This window comes from Siniperca chuatsi, linkage group LG21 (assembly GCF_020085105.1).
Source record: "Siniperca chuatsi isolate FFG_IHB_CAS linkage group LG21, ASM2008510v1, whole genome shotgun sequence".
NCBI classification, from domain to species: domain Eukaryota; kingdom Metazoa; phylum Chordata; class Actinopteri; order Centrarchiformes; family Sinipercidae; genus Siniperca; species Siniperca chuatsi.
Window position 1 is genome coordinate 8,968,729 of NC_058062.1, and position 22,607 is coordinate 8,991,335.

The 22,607-nt window shown below is 39.3% G+C and overlaps 1 protein-coding gene across 2 annotated transcripts in view; it reads left to right on the plus strand.

The window, feature by feature from the left end:
* The window catches only part of baiap3 (BAI1 associated protein 3), a 36,588-nt gene that overhangs the window by 5,007 nt on the left and 8,974 nt on the right, over positions 1–22,607 (plus strand). Inside the window, exons 2-22 of one of the 2 annotated variants that reach the window (XM_044182214.1) lie at positions 3,831–3,976; positions 10,292–10,379; positions 11,695–11,778; positions 11,944–12,051; positions 12,711–12,770; positions 14,158–14,224; positions 15,375–15,588; positions 15,829–15,873; positions 16,420–16,497; positions 17,289–17,394; positions 17,557–17,664; positions 17,767–17,859; positions 19,045–19,148; positions 19,239–19,356; positions 19,527–19,651; positions 20,687–20,777; positions 21,269–21,325; positions 21,451–21,548; positions 21,681–21,732; positions 21,849–22,000; positions 22,156–22,279. In XM_044182214.1, coding sequence (XP_044038149.1) covers positions 3,840–3,976; positions 10,292–10,379; positions 11,695–11,778; positions 11,944–12,051; positions 12,711–12,770; positions 14,158–14,224; positions 15,375–15,588; positions 15,829–15,873; positions 16,420–16,497; positions 17,289–17,394; positions 17,557–17,664; positions 17,767–17,859; positions 19,045–19,148; positions 19,239–19,356; positions 19,527–19,651; positions 20,687–20,777; positions 21,269–21,325; positions 21,451–21,548; positions 21,681–21,732; positions 21,849–22,000; positions 22,156–22,279 — 2,109 coding nt within the window. In that variant the 5' untranslated portion in view covers positions 3,831–3,839. Of the gene's footprint in view, positions 1–3,830; positions 3,977–10,036; positions 10,168–10,291; positions 10,380–11,694; positions 11,779–11,943; positions 12,052–12,710; positions 12,771–14,157; positions 14,225–15,374; positions 15,589–15,828; positions 15,874–16,419; positions 16,498–17,288; positions 17,395–17,556; positions 17,665–17,766; positions 17,860–19,044; positions 19,149–19,238; positions 19,357–19,526; positions 19,652–20,686; positions 20,778–21,268; positions 21,326–21,450; positions 21,549–21,680; positions 21,733–21,848; positions 22,001–22,155; positions 22,280–22,607 lie in introns of those variants that run through there. The other variant, XM_044182215.1, reaches the window with a different exon arrangement.

Sequence of the window (22,607 nt, forward strand, 5' to 3'; positions counted from 1 at the left end):
GCTAGTTGCCTAGCTGAATGTTTATATACACATCCACCACCTTTGATTGAAAATAGTAAGTTTACACCGTATCCGTGTCTGCCATTTTGGAAAATATAGAAAATCACTACCTGAAGTAAAAATTCAGGAAATTCAAACAGTTTCTCACTGGAGCACATTGGAAATGACACATTGATGATATCTGACAGAGAAGGAGTATCAGCACTTCAGTCTAATAGAGTAAAGTGTGGATACTCCAAGTGGATAACAGGTGTCAGCCTCCTGGATCAATAGCATACTGTCCTTTAACTCAGCCAATGATTTAACTTGTAGCATGAATTTCTGGCTTACTCCGAGCTGGAAAGCTGACTGCATGCTCTGTGCAATTGGCCTGGAGCACTGAATGATAGCGGTCATACAGGCAAATATGTTTCATTTTCTGGATCCATTTGGTGAAAGCACTTTTACAAGAGCACAATTCAAAAGAGGCAACCATCAATAGTGCCATCCAAAAAAAAAAAAATAAATAAATCAACATTGCTTGTAAAATGGGCAGCATCAGCTCAGAATCTCTGTCCACAAGCACACTCAGCTAATTGTCCTCTATTACAGTTTGGTAATAACAGTGACTATTGTGTCTTTTGCCGGCTGGAAAATCGGAACAAGCTCCCTGCCCACGGTTCATTGCTTCTTTTTCACATAGATGTGCAGACATTGGCTGTCAACTATTGAAAAGAGTGTCTGACTGTCTGAGTCTGTCTGTCTGTCTTCTGAAACAACTTCTCCATCAATCAAACCCTCTGTCTTGTGTCCTTGTCATTCCTATTTTTTTGCGTGTTCTGTCTCTTCCTTCTTTGCTGCCATTCATCGGCACGCTGACTGTTGGAGGCTCACAAAAGACTCCAGGTCATCCAGGTGGAGCGAGTATCACATTCCCAGTTATAAGAACCTCACATCACAGTTAAAATGCAATAAATTGAACAAGTAAGGCCAAGTAATTAGATGCTGTTCTTTGACAATCAGCTTCACTCTATTACTTGAAAAATGTGGCAGCTAATAATGTATTATGTTCCTGTGGGGGTTTAGTGATTGACTTAGTCGATTGTCAGGTATTTATAGACGCCCAACCTTCTGTCGAGATTAAAAGTACTGACTTTTGACAAAAGGTCAAAAGGGGCATTACACTAATAATAATGCTGATAATATTCATTCCACCACATTCATTACATGGCTCTTGAGTTGAAGTCAAATGGAATACAGTATATTCCCATTAAACCTTTTTTATTACACAAAACAGAAAGACAGTTTATATTTTTTCTTCCTGTGCCTGCACACTCAGACAGCAGACTCTGCTTTGGTTAAAGTTAATAGGCTAAACTGAGCTGATATTAAAGCAATTGATGTTGCTATTGCAAATAAACTATAAAGTTTGCTTACATTATGTGTCACAGCCTGTCATGTCCTCACCAGCCGGTAATCACATACACATCGCACTCCCTCACCTGAGTACTAATCCAAAACACCTGTCACCTATCACACACCTGCACTTAATCAGCACTCCACTCCCCTATAAAACACCATCCATCACCTCAGTCAGTGTCCGGTCTCATTCGAAAAAGGACAGATCCCAGTAGCAAGCCTAAATGACGTTACGGACTCCTACCTCACCTCATCAAGACGCCTTCTTGGTTCCTGAGCTCCCGAACCCTGCTCCGTGTATCTCCACCGCCCCAGATCTCCTGTCTTCCGTGGGTGTCTCTGCAGCCCCTAATCTCTAGTTCGACTAACCAAAGGACGGTATCATTAGCATTCCCTCTTTGCCTGTTTATCCTCGTGTACAATAAAGCCTCCTGTCTCATTCTGGTGTCTCCGGCCTGCTCTGTCCGTCACATTATGTTTTCTTTACCTTTTTTCTTTACTCTTTTACTTGGGGAAAATGCCAACACGTACAGTTTCATCAAATATCCCTAAACAGAACAGTTTATTTTATTCTTTAGCTCTTCTTCTGTGCGGAGCACTGACAGTGCACAATATTGTTATGAGGTCATATAATTCAGTTATACTTTAAAGACACCATGAAGCCTACATCAGAGTTCACTTTATGGCAAGTGGCTCTGAGAAAGACCCATTCGGCCTCAGCGAATTGCTTAGCAACACAGTGCAAATCTCTCTAAGGTCGCCAGATAGGCTCATTTTTCTAAATTCATATTCCACAGTCACGATAACCCCAGAATACCTTTCTCTACAAATGCTTAGATAACACTCCTGCTTCTGTTAAACCTTATCAAAGTGAAAAGCTGCCATATGTTAAAATGTGTAAGAAAGAAATGATTTTATACAATGTTTGTTTATTAAATATAATGCCTGTATTCCCATTTCTTCCTAGATTGCTTTCTATTTTAATATTTCTGGTTAATGCTATTAAAAATCGATAATTTATTAGTAAACGCATTCATTAATCAGTTTTTAGGCCAGGTGGGAAAAAAAAAAGTTAACATTCTGTCACTTTCAGCAGGTACAGTATTTCTGCCTCTGGAGCTGCAGAGACTGGATCTGTGAGCCACCTGCTGCCCCCCCCTTTTTTCTCTCTCCACCTCTCCCCTCCTTACCACATCTTCCAGTTTCATTGTCAGGAACTTGTGCCTCGCCAGCTTCTCAGTGTCTCTGTGCCACTAGATGTTCCTACTTATTTGGTGAAACATGGTAGCTTTGCAATTAATGCCAGTTAAATGTTTATTGTTTGCGCAAATGGTAAATGGACTGTACTTACATAGCGCCTTTCTAGTCTTTTCTTACTTCTCAAAAGTGCTTCAACTACATATCACATCAACCCCATTCACACACTGATGGTGGCAGGTGCCATGAGTTCAAAGAAAGTAAATCATTCACACACTCACACACACACCGCCAACCTTCCGCTTGGTGGACGACCCGCTCTACCACTAAGCCACAGTCGCCCCAGAGAGGATGGAGGTGTAAATTATACAATTAACAATTAATACAAGTATATATTATACTACGTATTAAGTAATTAAATATTTGTTGTTGTGCAGGTAGGTAAAGATGTTATTACTGAATGTGCTTCTCATTAAACCACTTTCTTCATTATTAGACTACTTCCCTGTAAACTTCTCAAGTAAAATTAGCCCAACATTTAGCCATCTGCAAGCCCACATTACAGTACACTTTTCCTACAAGCTCTTCTTTGGTTGACCCCTCAGTAAAAAATCTTAATATTCTCTGTTTTCACATCATCTGGCTTTGACTGAACTGTTTTTGCAACATATTCTGGGTACAGCCATTCGATCCTCTTATAGTTTTTACCCTGCAGATACTCCAGGTCTATTATTAACACATTTGGGAAACATTTCTAAACATAGCTTTTACTTAGCTCTATTTTCTTGCCATTTTATTTGAATGGTTTTTGTGACATTGCTATGATGGGGCTCTTGTGGCTCTCAGCTCTGCGAGGCTTCTTGATTTGCATATTTTGTGCAAAGTGTGGTCCCAAAAATAAAGGTCGCTTGACTGTGAACTGACCAGACTAAAAAGGTGGAAGATAAATTGCCCACCCTGCGGCATCAGACAGACTCACACATAAATAGAACTAACCTTCTGCTGAGGAAGAGTATAATTATGTTTAAAGAGCAATGGGGGGGCGATTATGCAGCTGATTAGCCCAAAATAATCCCCTGAAATAACCGGTTTTATAAATATGATCCCACAGCTGAAACTGAATGTATTTGGACTCACTTCCCTGGAACAGAGGTTGTGATTACAAATGCTGACAATCAGGGTTTGCACCAGAATCACAGTGTCTTGATGTTTGCTCTTTGTGTCTGTTCTGGCAGTGAAAGATCATGACGACGCTGCTGGACCTGAAGAGTAGTGTGCTGAGGCAGGTGCAGAGGAGCCAGTCGCTGAGGAGCCGAAGGGAGCCGCCAACAACCACCGCCAGCAGCCCCCTCACACACTGTCCTGACCCCTTATCTCGCAGGTGAGTCACTGGTGTGCACGCATACACACTTGTACATGACTTAGTAGTAGTCAGAAGTACTGTAGCTGGATTCTGGTTATTTTGAAGATTTTTCGTGGATGTGGCATTTGTGGAATTTTGCAGACACTTTGTGCTTGGGGCTGGGGTTTCATGTTTTTTAACTTTGCTGTCATTCAGAGTTTACCTGATGATAATTTAGTGATGCTGAAAATTTAAATCCTTCTGGACACACTGGATGGCAGAAGTATATAGCCTGAACTTTGTGTCTCATGATATTAGAAGTAGGGTTGTGATGCACTCTCTACTTTTGCTTTTAGATTACCTACTGCATTACTGTCAGACACAAATTTAGTCTTGCTTGAGTTTGTGCAAGAAGCAGCAGGTGGGCTGTTTATCAATATATTACTGTTTCTAGAAATATAGCTTCTAGCTACAGTTCATATTTGCTTGATTGCTGCCGTTTAGAACAAGTAATAGCTTTGATAATGAAAGTCTTTTTTTTAGGAAAATTGAATTGCAGTCAGTGTATTTCAGAAAGATAATAACAGCCTTTCGGAAATGGTGGCACAAGCTCATAAGCAATAATTCATCATGTCTGTTATTCATTTGTTTGGCTGTCCAGCTGAAGCCACAGGTCATCATTTCTTGCTGAGTGCTTTAATGTGGTTGGCATTTATTCCAGAGTTGTGACATGCTGTGAGCAGGCCATGCACAAGCTGCCCCCAAGGACACATCAACAACACTATTACATGCACAGTCAGGCTCTGACTGGGATCACAAATGCTGCTTTCTTGTATATCAGTTTACACCAAATGGTTCTGATGTCCACATGTCTCCTTCAACATATGACTGCACCACAGTACAGCACACCGCTGTTTTTCCTTTAGTGATAGACATCTCACTGCATCATAAATCAGGGGAGCAAATCATCTTGTATTTCTGTTTATGTATGTGTTTTGTGTGGGAAATCATTATACATGAAAGTTACATGTATATGGGTTTAGATGGGTGCACGTGTGTGTGCGTGTTTGTGTATGTACATGTCAATAAATATATTTTTAGTCAAATCAAAATACAACAAGCAATCATCTTCCAGTCCCTATATATACAAAGCCAATAAGAAAAACGATGTATATTGTGTATATAAAAAAAACTTTGTCTTTCACCCTCCGCGGGTGGTCTCGTCCTTCAAGCTCGGGTCCTCTACCAGAGGCCTGGGAGCTTGAGGGTTCTGCGCTGTATCTTTGCTGTTCCCAGTACTGCACTCTTCTGGACCGAGATGTCTGGTGTTCTTCCAGGGATCTGCTGTAGCCACTCCTCCAGTTTGGGGGTCACTGCCCCGAGTGCTCCGATGACCACGGGCACCACTGTTGCCTTCACCTTCCAGGCCTTCTCCAGCTCTTCTCTGAGCCCTTGGTACTTCTCTAATTTCTCACGTTCCTTTTTCCTGATGTTGCCATCACTTGGTATCGCCACGTCAACCACAACGGCTTTCCTCTGCTGTTTGTCAACCACCACGATGTCAGGCTGGTTCGCCATTACCAATCTGTCAGTCTGGATCTGGAAGTCCCACAGGATCTTGGCTCGGTCATTCTCTACCACCTTTGGAGGTGTTTCCCACTTTGACCTCGGGGTTTCCAGTCCATACTCAGTGCAGATGTTCCTGTACACTATGCCAGCTACTTAGTTATGGTGCTCCATGCATGCTTTTCCTGCCAGCATCTTACACCCTGCAGTTATGTGCTGGATTGTCTCAGGGGCCTCTTTGCACAGCCTACACCTTGGGTCTTGTCTGGTGTGGTAGATCTGGGCCTCTATTGCTCTGGTGCTCAGGGCCTGCTCCTGTGCAGCCATGATGAGTGCCTCTGTGCTGTCCTTCAATCCAGCCCACTCTAGCCATTGGTAGGACTTCTTGATATCAGCCACTTCAGTTATGTTCGGTGGTACATCCCATGTAGGGTTTGTCCTCCCATGATGGTCCCTCCTCCAGCACCTCTTCCTCTGTTCCCCATTGCCTGAGACATTCACTGAGCACGTCATCTGTTGGGGCCTTATCTTTGATGTACTTGTGGATCTTGGATGTTTCATCCTGGATAGTGGCTCTCACACTCACTAGTCCACGGCCGCCTTCCTTATGGCTAGTGTACAGTCTCAGGGTGCTGGATTTGGGATGGAACCCTCCATGCATGGTGAGGAGCTTTCGCGTCTTAACGTCTGTGGTCTGTATCTCTTCCTTTGGCCACCTTATTATTCCCGCAGGGTATCTGATCACTGGCAGGGCGTAGCTGTTTATTGCCTGGGCCTTGTTCTTGCCATTGAGCTGACTTCTTAGGACTTGCCTTACTCGTTGGAGGTATTTGGCCATTGCCGTCTTCCTTGTTGCCTCTTCGAGGTTGCCATTTGCCTGTGGTATTCCAAGGTACCTGTAACCATCCTTAATGTCTGCTATTGTTCCTTCTGGGAGTGAGACCCCTTCTGTGTGGACTACCTTCCCTCTCTTTGTCACCATTCGACTGCACTTCTCAAGCCCGAATGACATCCCAATGTCAGAGCTGTAGATCCTGGTGGTGTGGATCAGTGAGTCAATGTCCCGCTCGCTCTTAGCGTATAGCTTGATGTCATCCATGTAGAGGAGGTGACTGATGGTGGCCCCGTTCCTGAGTCGGTATCCATAGCCAGTCTTGTTGATTATCTGGCTGAGGGGGTTCAGTCCTATGCAGAACAGCAGTGGGGACAGAGCATCTCCTTGGTATATGCCACATTTGATGGATACTTGTGCAAGTGGCTTGCCATTGGCCTCAAGGGTGGTTTTCCACAGCCTCATTGAGTTCGCAATGAAGTCTATAGTCTATAGTGAAGTATATATATATATATATATATATATATATATGTACCAGCTAGCTGTAAAAAGAAAATGAATCTGCAACTATTTTGATAATCGATTAATCGTTTCAGCCACTTTTAAAAAAAAAATGCCAAATATGACGGTTTCAGCTCTATGCAAGGATTTGCTGCTTTTCCTTGTCTTAAATTATATTAAACTGAATATCTCTGAGTTTTGGACTGTTAGATGGACATAAGAGGCAATCTAAAGACGGTACCTTGGGCATTGGGAAATTGAGATGTCTATTTTTCAATATTTTCTGACATTTTATAGATTAAACGATTAATCAGTTAATCAAGAACATTGGACAAATTCACTTTTGATCTTCCAAACATTCCATCCAGATAGTAAAATAGATCTCAGCTGAGCATATAAAAATGTATACTTCGTAGATAAACACACAGCTATATCAGGCTTCTGCTACACACACAATACGTGTTATCAGGCTCAGTTCATTGATGGTTTCTGTCTTTTCATGGGATTTGTTGACAAAAAGAAAAATATATCAGACAATCCCTAACACATGCAGTTATGGTCATCATTTGCACACATGCTATACATTTAATCCCTGAGGAAGGAATACCCACAATACTGGTGTACCTTTCACTATACATAATACTGTCAGGAGTGATTTTCCTTTAGCTCAGCAATGCTTAAGCTATAGCACAATGATACTGTGCAGTACCACATTGTTTGATGAATAACATATAAGGAACATAAATCAGAAGTTCACTGCTCAGGCATTATATATCTTGTAGTCATGCAAGAGCTTTACCTTAGAGTTGCCTATTTGAAAATGGGTGAAATCCTCAGTCGGCTATTTACCTGCACAGTAGCAGTAAAACTGTCAAACACAATTGTAAAGCACCCAAGACGACCCAAGTAGAAAACAATTTCACACAAAGCTACTATTCTGTCTGTCAGCAGTTCTAGCTGGGAGACTGCTGTTACACAAGTTATTGAATAGAGAGATTCTATCAGAGCTGTTGTAATCATATCTCCACATTCGAGTCTTTTCACCTGCAATGTTTTGTTGCTTAATCAAATGTGTAATTAGAGTAAAACAAAGAGTCTTGTGTGTAGCATTGAGGGGGGATCCTTGTCATGGAGATCCTTGGTTATAATAGGAGCCTAGAGGCTGATCTTATGCACTGACAGCCGTGATGAATCAGATTAAAAAATCTTCGCATTTTATTAGAATGCATACAGACGTCACATTGGCTTTCATGCTGCAAACAACAGTGATGTCTGCACTATCAATTACTATGTATGCACTGCCATATTATATTGAAGTTTGAAGTGAGGGTTGCTGTCACCTCCAACCTCCCAATTAGTCACGTTTAAACGCATATTCTCGCACTTAGAAGAGGTTCAGAGTTTTCTGTCTTCTGATTTACTCTCCAGACAGGAGGTTGAATGAATTCTGGAAATAAATAATAATAAAATGACAACAAAAAAAGACTTGTTTCCTAGCAACATCAAATCAGTTTGTTTTTCTGATGGTGCATGTGTATACATGTGTTTGTGCATGTGTGTGTGTGAGAGAGAGAGAGAGAGAGAGAGAGAAAGGTTGAAAGATAGCAACGTCATTTTTCTTTTTTAGATGTCAAATCAGAATTGACTGGATTTGCATCGTTTGGGCATTATTTCTGCTCATAAACACGTCGTCCCAAAGCTCAAAACAAAAGATCCCAGACTGTCTGGGTAAACCCTCAAGCTGTTTGACTGACAGTAAATGGGAAAGATTTCTGGATACGAGAATGCCCTGGACGATTGAAGATGAATGTGGAGAGAATTGAGTGTCTCATTACATAACATGTATTACAATCAAATGAAGCTTATTTGTACTATATGTGCAAATGAAAACTGTAAGCTCCAAAAAGCAAAGCCTCCCATCTCTTGTCAGTGGAACATGCTTTGTTTGTGGAGTCATTCACAGATTGTAGACTCGGTTTGTGGTTTCAAGCTTTTAAACACTGACTGAAGGGTTTCATATTAGAATAACAACTCAGTTTTTGATCAGTATTTGGCAAAATCAACAAACACACCAGTGAGGCTGAAAACTAAAGGCCTGTCTTTGTTGCAAAACAGCTTTAATGCTAATAAATGAAAGGTTAAAGTCCATCCTCTTGTGAAAATAAAGGGAGTATCAAGTACAGCAGAAACAGTTACTCGAGAGAAAAGTTATCAGCAATTATTTAGATTATTAAATAATCACCTTTTAAGTCATTTTTTCAAGATTTAAAATGCTCAAAAGTCACTAGCTTTTTATGATAGTAAACTGAACATCTGGGTGCTGGTCACACAAACAAGCAATCATGACAATGATGTCAACTTCGGCTTTGCAAAGTTGTGATGGACATTTTGTACAATTTTCCGGATTTCTCTGGACCAAACGATTCATCGATTATTTGAGACAATAATCGACAGATGAAAGGGTAAGGAAAATAATCGTAAAAGAGGACCTTTTTTGAAGAGTATTCTGTATTTTACAGTTAGTCTGGCATTAATAAAAGATTTCATCCATTTAAACTGAATATAACCACACCTCAAGTTTGACTGGGTTTGACGCCAGTGGAAACCTGACCAACTCTCCCAGCATGGCTGCCATTAGTCCTCATCAATACCACAGGGGTTTGCCATCCGTTCCCCCACCAAGGCTAGAGTCAGTGGGTGCTGGGATGGTCTGCCACATGCCTGCTGTGATGCGATGACGCTAATGAAGGAGCGTGACAGGGCATCTGTGGACGGCTCTTCTGTATAAGAAGACAGAAGCTGGGAGGTGTGGGGGTGAGGAGTTCTAGGCAGACAGTGTGGCTGATCCTGGCAGCTCTGCTAGAGGGAGGAAGATGCCCAGTGAAAGATTTGGGAGGGGTGAGCATGGGAGTGAAGGTGGTGGTGGGGGGGGATTCCCAAGGTGTTGAGCCAGCTACTCCCTCCCTGAATGTGCCTGTATCACCATGACAACTGGGGCCAGTGGGAGTCCGGGGATTCACTCACACCTGGAGGAAACAGAAAACACCATTTGCATTTTGCACACATCCCTGCTCATTATAGTAGATTAACATGGTTCATGCAGAGTACAGACATGTTGGTTTCCTGAGAGCTTTGGTCCCGACCTGCTTTGGTTTTTAGAGCATAAGATAAGACGATGTTTGATAGCTAATAAGGAGCTGAACTGCAGGCGATGGAGTCCAGTAGTTCGACATAAAAAGGAAACTGATTATCTGTATTTGCAAACAGGATGCAGTGTGATCCCACCAATGTCACTGAATCCCACTTTGTTTTTTTAATTACGACTGATGAGGTGATGTATCTTTTTACCATGCAATGTATTTCACCTCACTTTTTCTCACAAATTAACATATTTTCCAAGATTTTCATGTCTATTTTTAGAGATGAATTGTCAATCTGCTACCACTTCTTGGCAGGATTTCCGAGGAGAGCGTGGAGTTCTTTGAGCGTGTGAATGCCATCCTTCAGAAACAGGAGAACATGCTGCGGGCTGCCCAGGCTGAGGTAACCCCAACTCAACTTCCACCTTTCCATCTGTAACACACTTGAAGCACGTAGCAAGTAGGCCTCCGTGCTGTCATTTAGCCCACCGTCGTAGCCAGTATGACGTTTGTAGACAGAAGGACCGGGTTGAGTTGGTTGCTCAGAAGACTGGAGGCTCAGCTGTGACAAGCTGCTCTAGATGGCAATGTTCAGCTCCTCCTGCTGCTACTGCTAACAAGGCACTGGTGCCGTATTAACATCTTTGCTGAGAGCAACTGATGTCTTCATTTCCAAATTGCTGTAAGACGGGAGTAAAAAAATAAGCAAAAAGCAAAACATCCACACTACATGTCATAACTGGCAAGTCATAATATTAACTTTTGAGGACTAAAATTTTGCCTGTTTTCTTTATTGTGGATGTCTAAATTTGGAATGAGTCTTGATAAAGTGGCTATGAATGCAGCAGTGGTGGAAAGATACGTGTACTTTACTTAAACGTAAACCCTTTTGTGCTACTTTATACTTACATTTCAGAGGAAAAAATTGCACATTTTACTCCACTACATTTATTTGACAGCTATAGTTACCAGTTACTTTTCAGATTAATATTTTACATAAAAAACATATGATAAGCTTATAAAATAAATAAAATAAAACTGGCTGGAAACTAATGGTTCTCTTTTTGGCAAATAAATCAGTGTCACGTTTGGAGCATTTGTCACGTTTTAAATGTCTAGTTGTTAGCAGGCTCATCAAAAAGTGATTTCCCCTCTGAACATCTCAGATGGTTTCATTCAAATAAGTATTTGAGGCCCAAAGTGGTAAAAAAAAAAAATCCAATATTTCACAAAAAGCAAAGATTAGAAAAAGGTAAAAAAAAAAGATGCAAATTTGTTATTTCTTCTTTCCTACCCCATTAATCATCTCACATATTAACAATCTAATAATGTTAGATATAATAGTATATCATGGGTCATTTTCTATTGAATGAGAACTTTTATTTTTGATACTTAAAGTATATTTTGCTGTTAATACTTTTGCAGTACATTTAACTTAAGTAAGATATTGAATGTAGGACTTTAACTTGTAATGGAGTATTTTTACATTGTTGTTGGGGTATGTTTGCTTAAGTAAAAACTCTAAATACTTCTTCCACCACTGGAAAGCAAACTAAAGGAAATAAGTGGAGAGGTCACTCCTTCTAAGTGATGATTGAGGGTCTACTGTCAATAATATCTTACTGTGACCTCAGCTTCTCCTCTCTCCAGTTCTTACTCAACACAGCCTTTAAAAAAGCTGATTTTGTTTTGGCTGAACTGTTTCCATCCCCTCACAGTGCCAAAGAGGGGCCTGCACAGTGCCGCCGCCCCAAGAGCATGTGGACCAGGCTTTTATCCCCGACAGAATCAGCAGGACAGAGGTGTGTCAGCTCAGCTTTTCTGTTTTCAGCGTATTTCAGCAGGGACTAAATGTAAAACGTCACAATAACTGCTTTTGATGTGCAGCAGAGCAGAAAGCATAATGGCAAGAGCATGAACTTTTATTTTTGAAGGGTTGTTATTAAGTGGAGTGTGTTTTCATGTAGCTGGACCTTCTTTATGAGGAAGCTGTGTACACGGTGGTCAACCGGGTGGGAGTGCCTTCACCAGAACATGTGAAAAGTGATGAAGAGCTGTTTGCTTATCTGCTAAAGGTAACTATCTATCTATCTATCTATCTATCTATCTATCTATCTATCTATCTATCTATCTATCTATCTATCTATCTATCTATCTATCTATCTATCTATCTATCTATCTATCTATCTATCTATCTATCTATCTATCTATCTATCTATCGCAGAAAAACTGATTCCATTTCCTGAGCTCCATTAAATCTTTGTTAGTAACACTGATGATAGCCACATAGAGAGTGTTATTTGTTGTGAGCAGGCTGTAAAAATCTGAACAGATGCTCTTGGCTCAAACCTGATTAAACATCAAAGCCCAGTCACACTGTGTACTGATTTTCTGCTGTGATATTACATCCACTCAGATGATGAGATGCTAAGGATTGTAGCCTGTCTTTTTTCAAGGTGTGCTCCTAGCTGGTCAGGTGCTGGCGGTGGCTCTGACTGAACCAAATATTTTATAAATTTTAAATTTTAAATATTTTAAATATGTTAAATTTTAAAATATTTTAAATATTTTAAATTTCAGTGGATTTTTTGTCAACTTTAGAAAGTACATGTTTCATCTGTTCAGTTCGTATTTCGAACTGTAACAAGAAGCAAGAAACTGAGTGTTTCTAGAATGTTTATTCAGGTTTCTGCTTCAAAAAAACGTTTTTTAATTGTCTGACCATCTCTCCAAGGTGTTTGATATGGGAGAAGAGGAACATGACATCATTCTCCAAAAAGTTCAAGAATCCACGGTGAGACACTCTGTACATGAGTCAATCTCCATTCAAATGTTGTCATAACAATATCCTTTAGATATACTGTGGCAGTAGAAGTTGACACTCGTTATTCATCAGTTTTCTATACTTAAAGGTAAGAATTGCCACTAATCATGTAAATTTCCAACCTGTGCTGACATAATATTATTACATTGTTGGCTATTTACAACAAACAGTTGAATGTTGAAGTTTTCATTTTCAAGTTTAAGTAGTTGCAATGTAAAATAGTTCCTATTTTGTGTCCAGTAGATTTCACACAAGCGTAAAACAAAGTGGAGGCATCATAGCTCATCAGTGTTTTGAAGATATAGAACAATGAATGCTGAAGGAGCATACAGTATTTGTGCAAGTTTTAGCTACTTAAGTTTATTTACACTTTGCAGAACATTTTTGAATGCATGCTGTACAATATTTATGTATTTTTCCTGCTGTTCCAGGTAGTCTTTGGTTCCTTTACAGTAATTTCAGGATGAAATTAGTTAACTCTTAAAACTTGTTTGAGTTGTGTAATCCAGCACACTGAACATCAAGTCTGCATTAGTTTTTGTTCATCTTTAAAGTTGTAATTATATTGTACATTATGTACAGAATGAACCGTGTGCTGTGCATTACCTTGTAACAATATGAGTACAGGATTCAAGCAAATTTAAAGAGTCTCCTAATATATTGTCATATTGTGTAATACAGAAGTAAATGGAGACCAATCGGTGCCTGCAACAATAGAAAACATACTTCAAAAACATACAACAACATGGTTCGTGGTAAATGTGCTAAAACATGCAAAACGTCTGGTACAGTCCTTTACTATAAGTCATTATCGTCTTAAGTTAGTAAAGCACATTATAGAATGAACTCATCAATGTTGCAGATTTAGAGGCATCACTAAACCTGAGCTGTGCAGCCAACGGTGGTGTTTTAGTGCATTTACTGATATTTTCTCATGCTCATAGTTTGAACAGATATTCAAATTCAAATATCTCTGTTAAGAACTGTGAGCCCTTATGATAGACTGCTGGAAATGTTGTGACCAGATTTAAAATATTTTTCCTTTTAAATATTCTCAAATCTCATATTCTCAGATATTCAGTTATTACCTTGTGACTCACAATATATAAGATACCTGATGAAGCATACAGGAATTGATTTTTTACATTCTTACACTACAATGCATGCTGCTGTTTATTTAAATGGAGATGCAGGAGAGTCAAGTTAAAGAAAATACATTGTAATGTTCCCTGAAATAACTTCTGATATGAAAATAAATTTGAATTGAATTGAATTAGAATTGATAATGTACTCAATGCATGACTTTAATTTGTTGCATTTACTGTTTATTATTGAACTGACATTTCTTTTTTCACAGCGAGCCAGTTTTTCTTTGAGGGTTTCTGTTATGAAAGCAAAGAATCTGATGGCCAAGGATGCAAATGGTGAGACATTTCAAGCATTAAATAACCTTTTTCTATTGGAAAACAAAACAGTCCTGTGAAATATGGCTTATCCAGCAACAATATGGAATTGGAAAGCTTTTCAGGGCGCTTGCCCAATAAATTACTAAATCAGCTGACATCATATAGTTGTCAGCACTTAATGGCAATAGGGTCATTTAAGATAAGCGAGGCTTACGCAGGTTTGACCAGCAGTGATGATACAATGCATGATGGGTATAATTCTGCCCAACCTGCTCATGACTTTTATGGCGTCATGATGAAATGAAAAAAATAGAATTTCAAAATATATAAATTTTTAGAGTCAGGAGCTGCAGTTGCTCTCCTCTGACAATAAAAACCTAAAAATGGGATGGCTGGGTTTGTCTCTCTATCGATTCATTTTCTGTGTATACGCATAGACTTACATTTTACTAGGTTTCATTTCTATATGAAAGTTTATTTCATTTCTATATGAAAGTTTATGAATTTTTCATATGTTCAGTATGCATGTAATTATTTTACAGCTGCATAATGTGAGGGTTTATTTTGAGATGGGAATAAGGTTGAGGTGGACAGGCTATTTACATGAAACTGCAATGAAAGAAATTAGTTAAAATATAAATCCTGCCATAGTGATCAAAATACTGTATATGCATATAATATGTTATATGTATAATATGTATACATGTTGTGTGTGTCCTCTCACACATACAACATCACATCAACCACTTTGATGAAATTATAATACCTGGTATCTAATTAAATATATTAAATATTTCATATATTAAATATATAAAAGATTAATAAAAAGCAGTCTCGCGATCTGTCAAGTACTGGACTTGTCTGTCCAAAATGGCTGGAGGATTTTGTCCCTTCCACCGACCGCAGACAACTACTCGTGTCCACTTTCCATGTGTGGTGAAATTTATCTCGAACAAGCCCATTGTCAACCAGTCGCACTCCTGACACTGACGAGAACTTTACCAAAACACAACACTGATTGTACTGTAATCGCAAATGAGCCCAAGGCTGCTGTAACAGCATCATCAGGGTGATATACATTGGTTGTAGATCTCCTTCACCTCACAGGGTGATATAAGGAGTTTCATGTGTGTGATAACCTTTTCTGCGTCACCCTGCGGCCTGCCAGGGTACAGCGACCCCTACTGCATGCTAGGAATCCTGGTGGGCCAGAGCCCGCGGGAGGTGGAGGAGAAGAAGGAGAGAAAGTTCAGCTTCAGGAAGAGAAAGGAGAAGCTGGAGAAACGCTCCAGCACCAAGGAAGTGTTACCTGCCAAGTGTATCCAGGTGACTGAGGTCAAACCAGAGACTCTCAACCCAGTGTGGGACGAGCACTTTGTGTTGTGAGTACAGCACTTAAATCTTCATCAGAGTACTGGACATGGTGATATGTGTGACGTGCAGGATTCACAGTTTCATTTGTTTCACACTAACACCAAAGCTGTTAGTTATGTGACCAGTGCAGCACATTGTCAACTCTGTGAAAGGATCGCTAAAGGATTGAGGTGTTTATTGTCAGTGTTTAGTCATGGAGATGACAATTCAATTAATGACTGCTGTATTTTTGGTTGCTTTTTTCACAGTGAAATAGATGATGTCCACAATGACCTCTTACATCTTGACATATGGTAAGATTAGTACACAGCAACACCTTGATTTCCTTGAATGTCACCTTGCCAGAGGGACAAAGGTTTTTTATAATGATTTTCATTATATTAGATTAGTCTAAATGTTTTTTCTTGCATCACAGATAACAAAAGACATACTGTATACGCAAACAGAAAACACACACGAAAGAGTCATCCAACAAATGTTTTTAGCAAACAGAAAAGGTCTTTTAGGTTGGATGAAAAAAAAAAGTGGTTTTGGTTGTGGTTAAAGTTGATAGTTTTATCCATTATGTCCTTGAGTGTGAATATTGGGCCACAGGTTGAAGAGTCATTATTTAGCTGTTATAGAAATGTATCCCTCCCCGAGGGCAGAGCTCTGTTAAGAGTTAACGCTTGACTCCAATAAAAGTTGAGTAGACTAATGTTTTTCTTGAACTACAATGGGTCTTGATTGTAGCTCTCCTTCACTTCTCAGTTCTATTAATCTTTGTGCAAAGATAATGAAACATGTTCTACAGGAGATGACAGGTTGTAATAACTTCTGAATTTACCTCTTTTCTTCAGGGATCATGACGATGACGTGTCTGTCGCTGAGGCCTGCAAAAAGCTCAATGAAGTCAGTGGACTTCGAGGAATGGGAAGGTAGAAGAAACTATGTTGTGTAATCCTGAATTACTATTAATGTAATGATGTAACTGTCTTAGATACATCTTTTTTACAAAATGCTGGATATTCCTTTAGCAGTGTTGTTCATTTTTTTGAAGGGATGAAATGCAAGTGAATCACTAATTGTGATTCTGTGCACAGTTATATAAGTTGGTATTTAGTTTATTCATCCAGTTGGCACTGCGGCAGTGGATAGATGAGTCATTCAAGCTGTCAATCAAAGGGTCATTTCCATCTGAATTAAGCCAAAAGTTGCAGTTCATGAGTGAAGGGGCCTAGGTTATCTACATTTGTTGAAAAATACTGACACCAACCTGTTTGTTAATTTAAGGGGATCATTTGGTATTTGTCCTTTAATCTTAAAGAAAGACTGACAAACAGGAAAGCCCAGTGCCAATAAAGCTGTGCACACAAAGAACACAGAGAGTTCAGCCGGGTCATGGAGAGACTTAATAATAATAATAGCAACAGACATGTCTAATGAAAATCTGGGAATGTCAATCTCAACCAAGGGACAAAGGGGTCATAAATGTGGTGGAAAATGCGCAATTTCCATTTGAACAAAAATCTGAGTAATAGCCAACTTTCATTAGGAAATGAAACTCATTCTGCCGATGCTCTAATTGTAGGTCACAGTGGATAAAAGCATTGGCTAAATGCCTAAAAATTAAACTGTTAGATTATAGTTCTCACAGTACAATTAAATGTGAATTCAACCTGTGACAAACAAGACTCCTTTTTCCTCGCACTCTGCTTTTTCTTGTCAGGTATTTTAAGCAGATAGCAAAGTCAGTGCGTGCCAATGGATCCGCATCATCAGGCTCTGAGGAGAATGCAGATGACTTCCTCGGATGCATCAACATCCCTTTGAATGTGAGTGTTCAAAGTGAACAATAGTTCAAAATAAACTCTCACTTGTCAGAGGTGTAGAGCTACTGTGACAAATCAAACACAATCATAAATAGATTCCCCGAAGGATATAATGTGAAGGATTTCCCTGAAATGCTGTTAATCTGGCTGGTTTCCTTCTTGCAGGAGATCCCAGTTGTTGGCTATGACACCTGGTTTAAGCTGGAGCCTCGATCGAGTACGTCTAAAGTTCAGGGAGAATGTCACCTGATACTGAAAGTCTTCACCTGCCAGGTCTGTAGGGTATAACAGTAATTCAGTATACAGTATACTCCTCTTCTTGCATGTGTAGGATATGAAGAATTACAACTTTTAATACTCTTTTTCTTCTGTCAGAGAGACACAGCTTTGTCTAAGAAAGACTCAAATGTCTCCATTCACAAGAAACTACTGTGTCAGATTGTGGAGTATGAGCACGCTCATGTTAAGGTGAGTTTCTTCCATGTTTATTCAAAGCAACCTTTATAATAAAACTATTTGTGATTTGTGGCAGTGACATACTCTCATGCAACAGCTTTTATTTCAATTACTTTTTAATTGTTTGTTGTCTGTTTTTAATCAATTAATCTCTTAGTTTGTTAGATTGGTTGCTTGCTTGGCCTGTCGGTTGGGACAAACCACCAACAGCATGGCCTCTAGGGGCCATTGAATGGGATTTATAATGATTAGGCTTTGTTCTGACTGATTGGAGTTGATTTATTGCAGTGTAAAAAAACAAAATAGTAAATTGCAGGATGCATTGAACAGCACAGCACATACTTTCTTGTACTTCAGAGCTCCTCGATCACACCTGACAACAGTTGCTGCTGAGGTGGTTGATGTACAAAGTCTATTTTGTGTTGCAGTCAGAGTAGCTGAACTCTGATAGTGTTTTGAAAGGAGTGTGGGTGAACTTTGGTTTTAAAAAATGTGTTTATCTGATACCAGTCTGTATAACAGAAATTTGATTTGGGCCTACTATTTTAACCTACTATAATTCAGAATCAGAAATACTTTATTGATCCCTGAGGGGAAACTCTTTTACGACAGCAGCTCACTATCACGTCAGTGCACACAGGAATAGAAGTACTAAGCAAAAAAAATATATAATACACTATAATACAGGTCAGAAAGTACCAAGTGGGTATAAGTACAAAATAAAATAAGTGTGAAGTACAAATTGGGTTTACCGGTTGATGATACGGTATAAGGTAATAGTGCATGAACTGCCAAGTGAAGTGTAGCTTATAAGATTATAATGGGACTGAGGATATTGCACAGCAGTAACAGAGGTATGAATAAATATCAATATCAATAAATAGAGAATTTTAAACTCAAAAGAGTATATTGCACAGGAGTATTAACACAGAATATTGCACAATTATGTCAAGTATTGCAGAGATGTAATGATCAATGTCCAGTTTAATGACTTAGGGTCATACAGACTAACACTTAGAGGGAGGAGTTAAAGAGTTTGATGGCCACAGGCAGGCTAATTATAGTTACATTTACTTAGTTTATTAGTAGTTCAGTAGTTTATATTAATGTTTATATTTTGTATTATTCATTGACAAATTGACATTTTTCTTACACTTGTCAAAGTATGATTGAAATTGCATGGATATATAATTCTAGAGAGAGCCCTACAACTGGAATGGGCAGGTTTGTCCCCCAGCATGGACTGTACTGACTCACCATGCTGTGCAAACTGATCTTTCACCTCTCCAACAGGCCATTATGTGAGTATTAATGGAGAAATAAAATTGATCAAATAAAATATGAAAGCTTTAGCATCAAGTAAAAGGTGCATGTTTTGTTTTTTAACACAGTCGTTGGCAGTGCTATAGCAGCCACCATCGGACCCAGAGGGTGTGCTACTCCCTGCTGCTGCGGCTCCTGAGAACCATTGATGCAGAGTGGGATCCCGCCGCTGTGAGGGGCGACCTGGTAGGTTCTCTGTCCTCTGCCTCTCAGTAGGAAAAAAACCTTTCATCATCTGGAAACATTCACCTCATTAGCTCAGCTCTTCACTGACATTCATCAAGGTTTTTGGTTAAGCCAAAAATGTCTCACTCAGTATACTTGAAGCTATAACTGAAGGCCCTTCCTGTGTCCAGGAAAGGCAGCTGTCAGACAGCTTCAGGCTGTACACAGAGCACTGCCTGTGCCTGATGAAGAACATGCGTCAGGTTTTCCCCTGCACCAGCACTGCTGCCATTACACGCTACGAGCTCATGCTGAGGTAAAGTCACACTGCCATCACATTACATCAGGCACTCGCCTGTGCTGCCATACCAGGAACACACTCAACATCTCACCCCAACAGACACAGAGAGACTTCAACCAGTCAGCCATACTCTGTGGAGGAAGCAGCAACAGAAATATCTTAATCATTGCTCATTGCTCATTTAAATAAAATTATTAAACATTTGTTCCTGATCACACGTTTTGTTGTATAAAACCTGAAAAATAGCTGTTATTTGTGCCAACATATTGTGGTCATAAGGAATAACTTACATATTTTTAAATCACGCAACATGTATTATTCCCTATATGATATTATGCATGAACATGCGCAGCAAATTGAAGATTTAGATTATAGATTTTAATATTGCATGTGTACATGTGGAACTTTTAGCCTGAGGAAATCACCAAATCATAAGCATTTATCCTTTTGAGAACATGAATATCCACAGTGAGTTTCATGGAAATCCATGCATTAATTTTTAGACACATTGTGATCGCACAATGTGTTGGCCAAAGGGTTTTCCATAAAATCATGAGAAACAATCCATGGAAGATCATAATGTAACTAAATTTGATGGAAATCTGGTCAGTATTACAGAGATATTCTGCTGAGTCAAAGTCTTTGAAAGATCGACTGAAATCACCCTCCTTTGGCCTTAGCCATGAGTTACCGTCGCACAAAAGAAGGAAGAAGGAGAGAGTTTTTTTTATAGAAATGTCCCCAGTCAGAAGTCCAGCTCTGCCCAGTGATCAACACCTCGAGGGAGATCTTTTCTACACCTCTCAGAAACACACACTCACACAAACACAGAGTGACTCACCTAACAGTTAAAGTTGCATCTATCCTCTCCTGCAGAGATAATGCAGGATCCTGCATATAATTAGAGTAGAAAGAATTATGTGAGATTGTAGCTTTTGTACTTATTTAATTCTCAGAACAATATGTTAGTCTATGATGTGAAACCAGCATTTACGTGACCTGAAAACAGTCTTGTATTGTAATTGGCTTTTCCCTATCTGTGTATGCCAGGGGGATTGGCTACATGCAAAACATGCGGGCGTTTAAGACTGTATGTCCTCTTCGAAATGAACTGCATTTGGATATCACTACTGCTGTCAAGGTAACAATGAAAGTGCAATAAAAAAACAATCATCTATTTTACAGTAAGTTCACTTAAAGGTACCCCGTGGAGTTTTTGACAACTAGAGGTGCAGTGCTGTAGATGAATGTCTTGACGAGCAGGTCCCCATATAGTTTGTAATGCATGAAAGCAACATGAACACAAGGACATGCATGTACATCATGAAAACAGGGCTGACATGTGGTTTCTGCCAATTACAGAGTGGAGTAATGTACTGTTTAGCTGTTGGTGTTATTGTTGGTGAAAAAGCAGTAAAGTACCAAGAAAAGAGGAAAAGAAGACCAGAAAGTTTTAATCGGTTTTAAATGAAGCATTTAATGTAGTAGTTAATATATTCAACACTATAAGCTTAAAGGATACATGCGTTGTGTATTAGAGAGAAAATCTGAAGGTAAACAACATTGAATACTCCACAGGGCACCTTTAATTAACCCACGTTTTCTCCTTAATTTGTGTAATTACTTCAACAGAAAGGGACTGCAGAGTGGTACGAGAGCTTAATTGCGCAATATAAACCAGAGGACGTGGTAAGTTTATACTGATTAATATACAGTAAGTCTTAATGATAGAAATCATTACATCTTGTAATTTTACTGACTGTGGCTTGAGAATTGATATCCATGATGTTGTTCATTGTGTATTGACAATGTAGACTCTGGAGGAGCAGCTGAAGAAGCTGGTTCAGGTGGTTGATGCTGTGTGTGCAGATGTACAGAGAGCCCAGAACATGTACAACAAACTCTTCTACAGGTGAATATCAATGCTGTACATCTCATCAATAAAAATACAGTGTAGAAATGTTATGCCAACTGGCATAGAAACATTAATCTGCATGAGTTATTATTGGACTGATTTCATTTCATCCTTTGTTTGTTCTCACAGTGCAGTGAAAGTAGATTTCTTCAGCATATCATACAGGCAGTTGGAGAAACAGGTATGTCATTGAAACGTAATTGTAAACAAGTCTTATAAAGTAATTTTTTAGTCATACAGTATTGTTGTTGTTGACACACAGGTACTTGAACACAGTCAAATTCTTTCTACCTTCAGGTAGCTGATGATGTAAATGTAGCGATGGAGCGGGTTTGTGGGACTCTGGAGCAGGAGAGCTCCAGACTGACTCAGACAATGGGAGAGACCATCTTTGAGCTCTTCATGTCCTTGAAAATCCTCAAAGGCTTTCGGGAGTTTCTTCCTCTCAAGTTGGTTATCAGTTTTACTCTAATGACTTCTCTAATAGCAGCGTAAAAGGCTCTGACTGGTGGTTATTTGTTTGAAATGTCAGCGAGAAGATGAGACTTCAACCTTTTCTTCAGCTTTGAATTTATTAAAAATGACTTGTGTTCTTCTCTAACAGGGATGCTAAAATGTTGGCCTTGACAGGCTTTCATAACTGGTTCAAGTCCTCGATTCATAAGTGGCTGCAGATCGTTCATGACAGATCCTGTGACAGAATTCATAAAGCCGTGGAAGCGGACAAGGTGAGAGGCTTCTGCCCTTGAAATTATGTAAATAATACAATGAAAATAATGTAATTTGCTCTGTGGTGGCATACAGCTATGATTAACTAATTATTAATAGTGCTCTACAGGAATGTCTACTGTAGTTAACATTTTCTTTCAACCTTTATTAAGCATTTGATGAGCAGTATATAAACATTTAATATATATTCATATCACACTGTAACACACTATAATATAGTTGTAAACAGATATGACGGCACTTTGTTGTTATTGTATTTGATGTTTGATTGCTTATAAATATATAAAAGATATCTATATACAGTAATTGCTTACTACAAATATATAG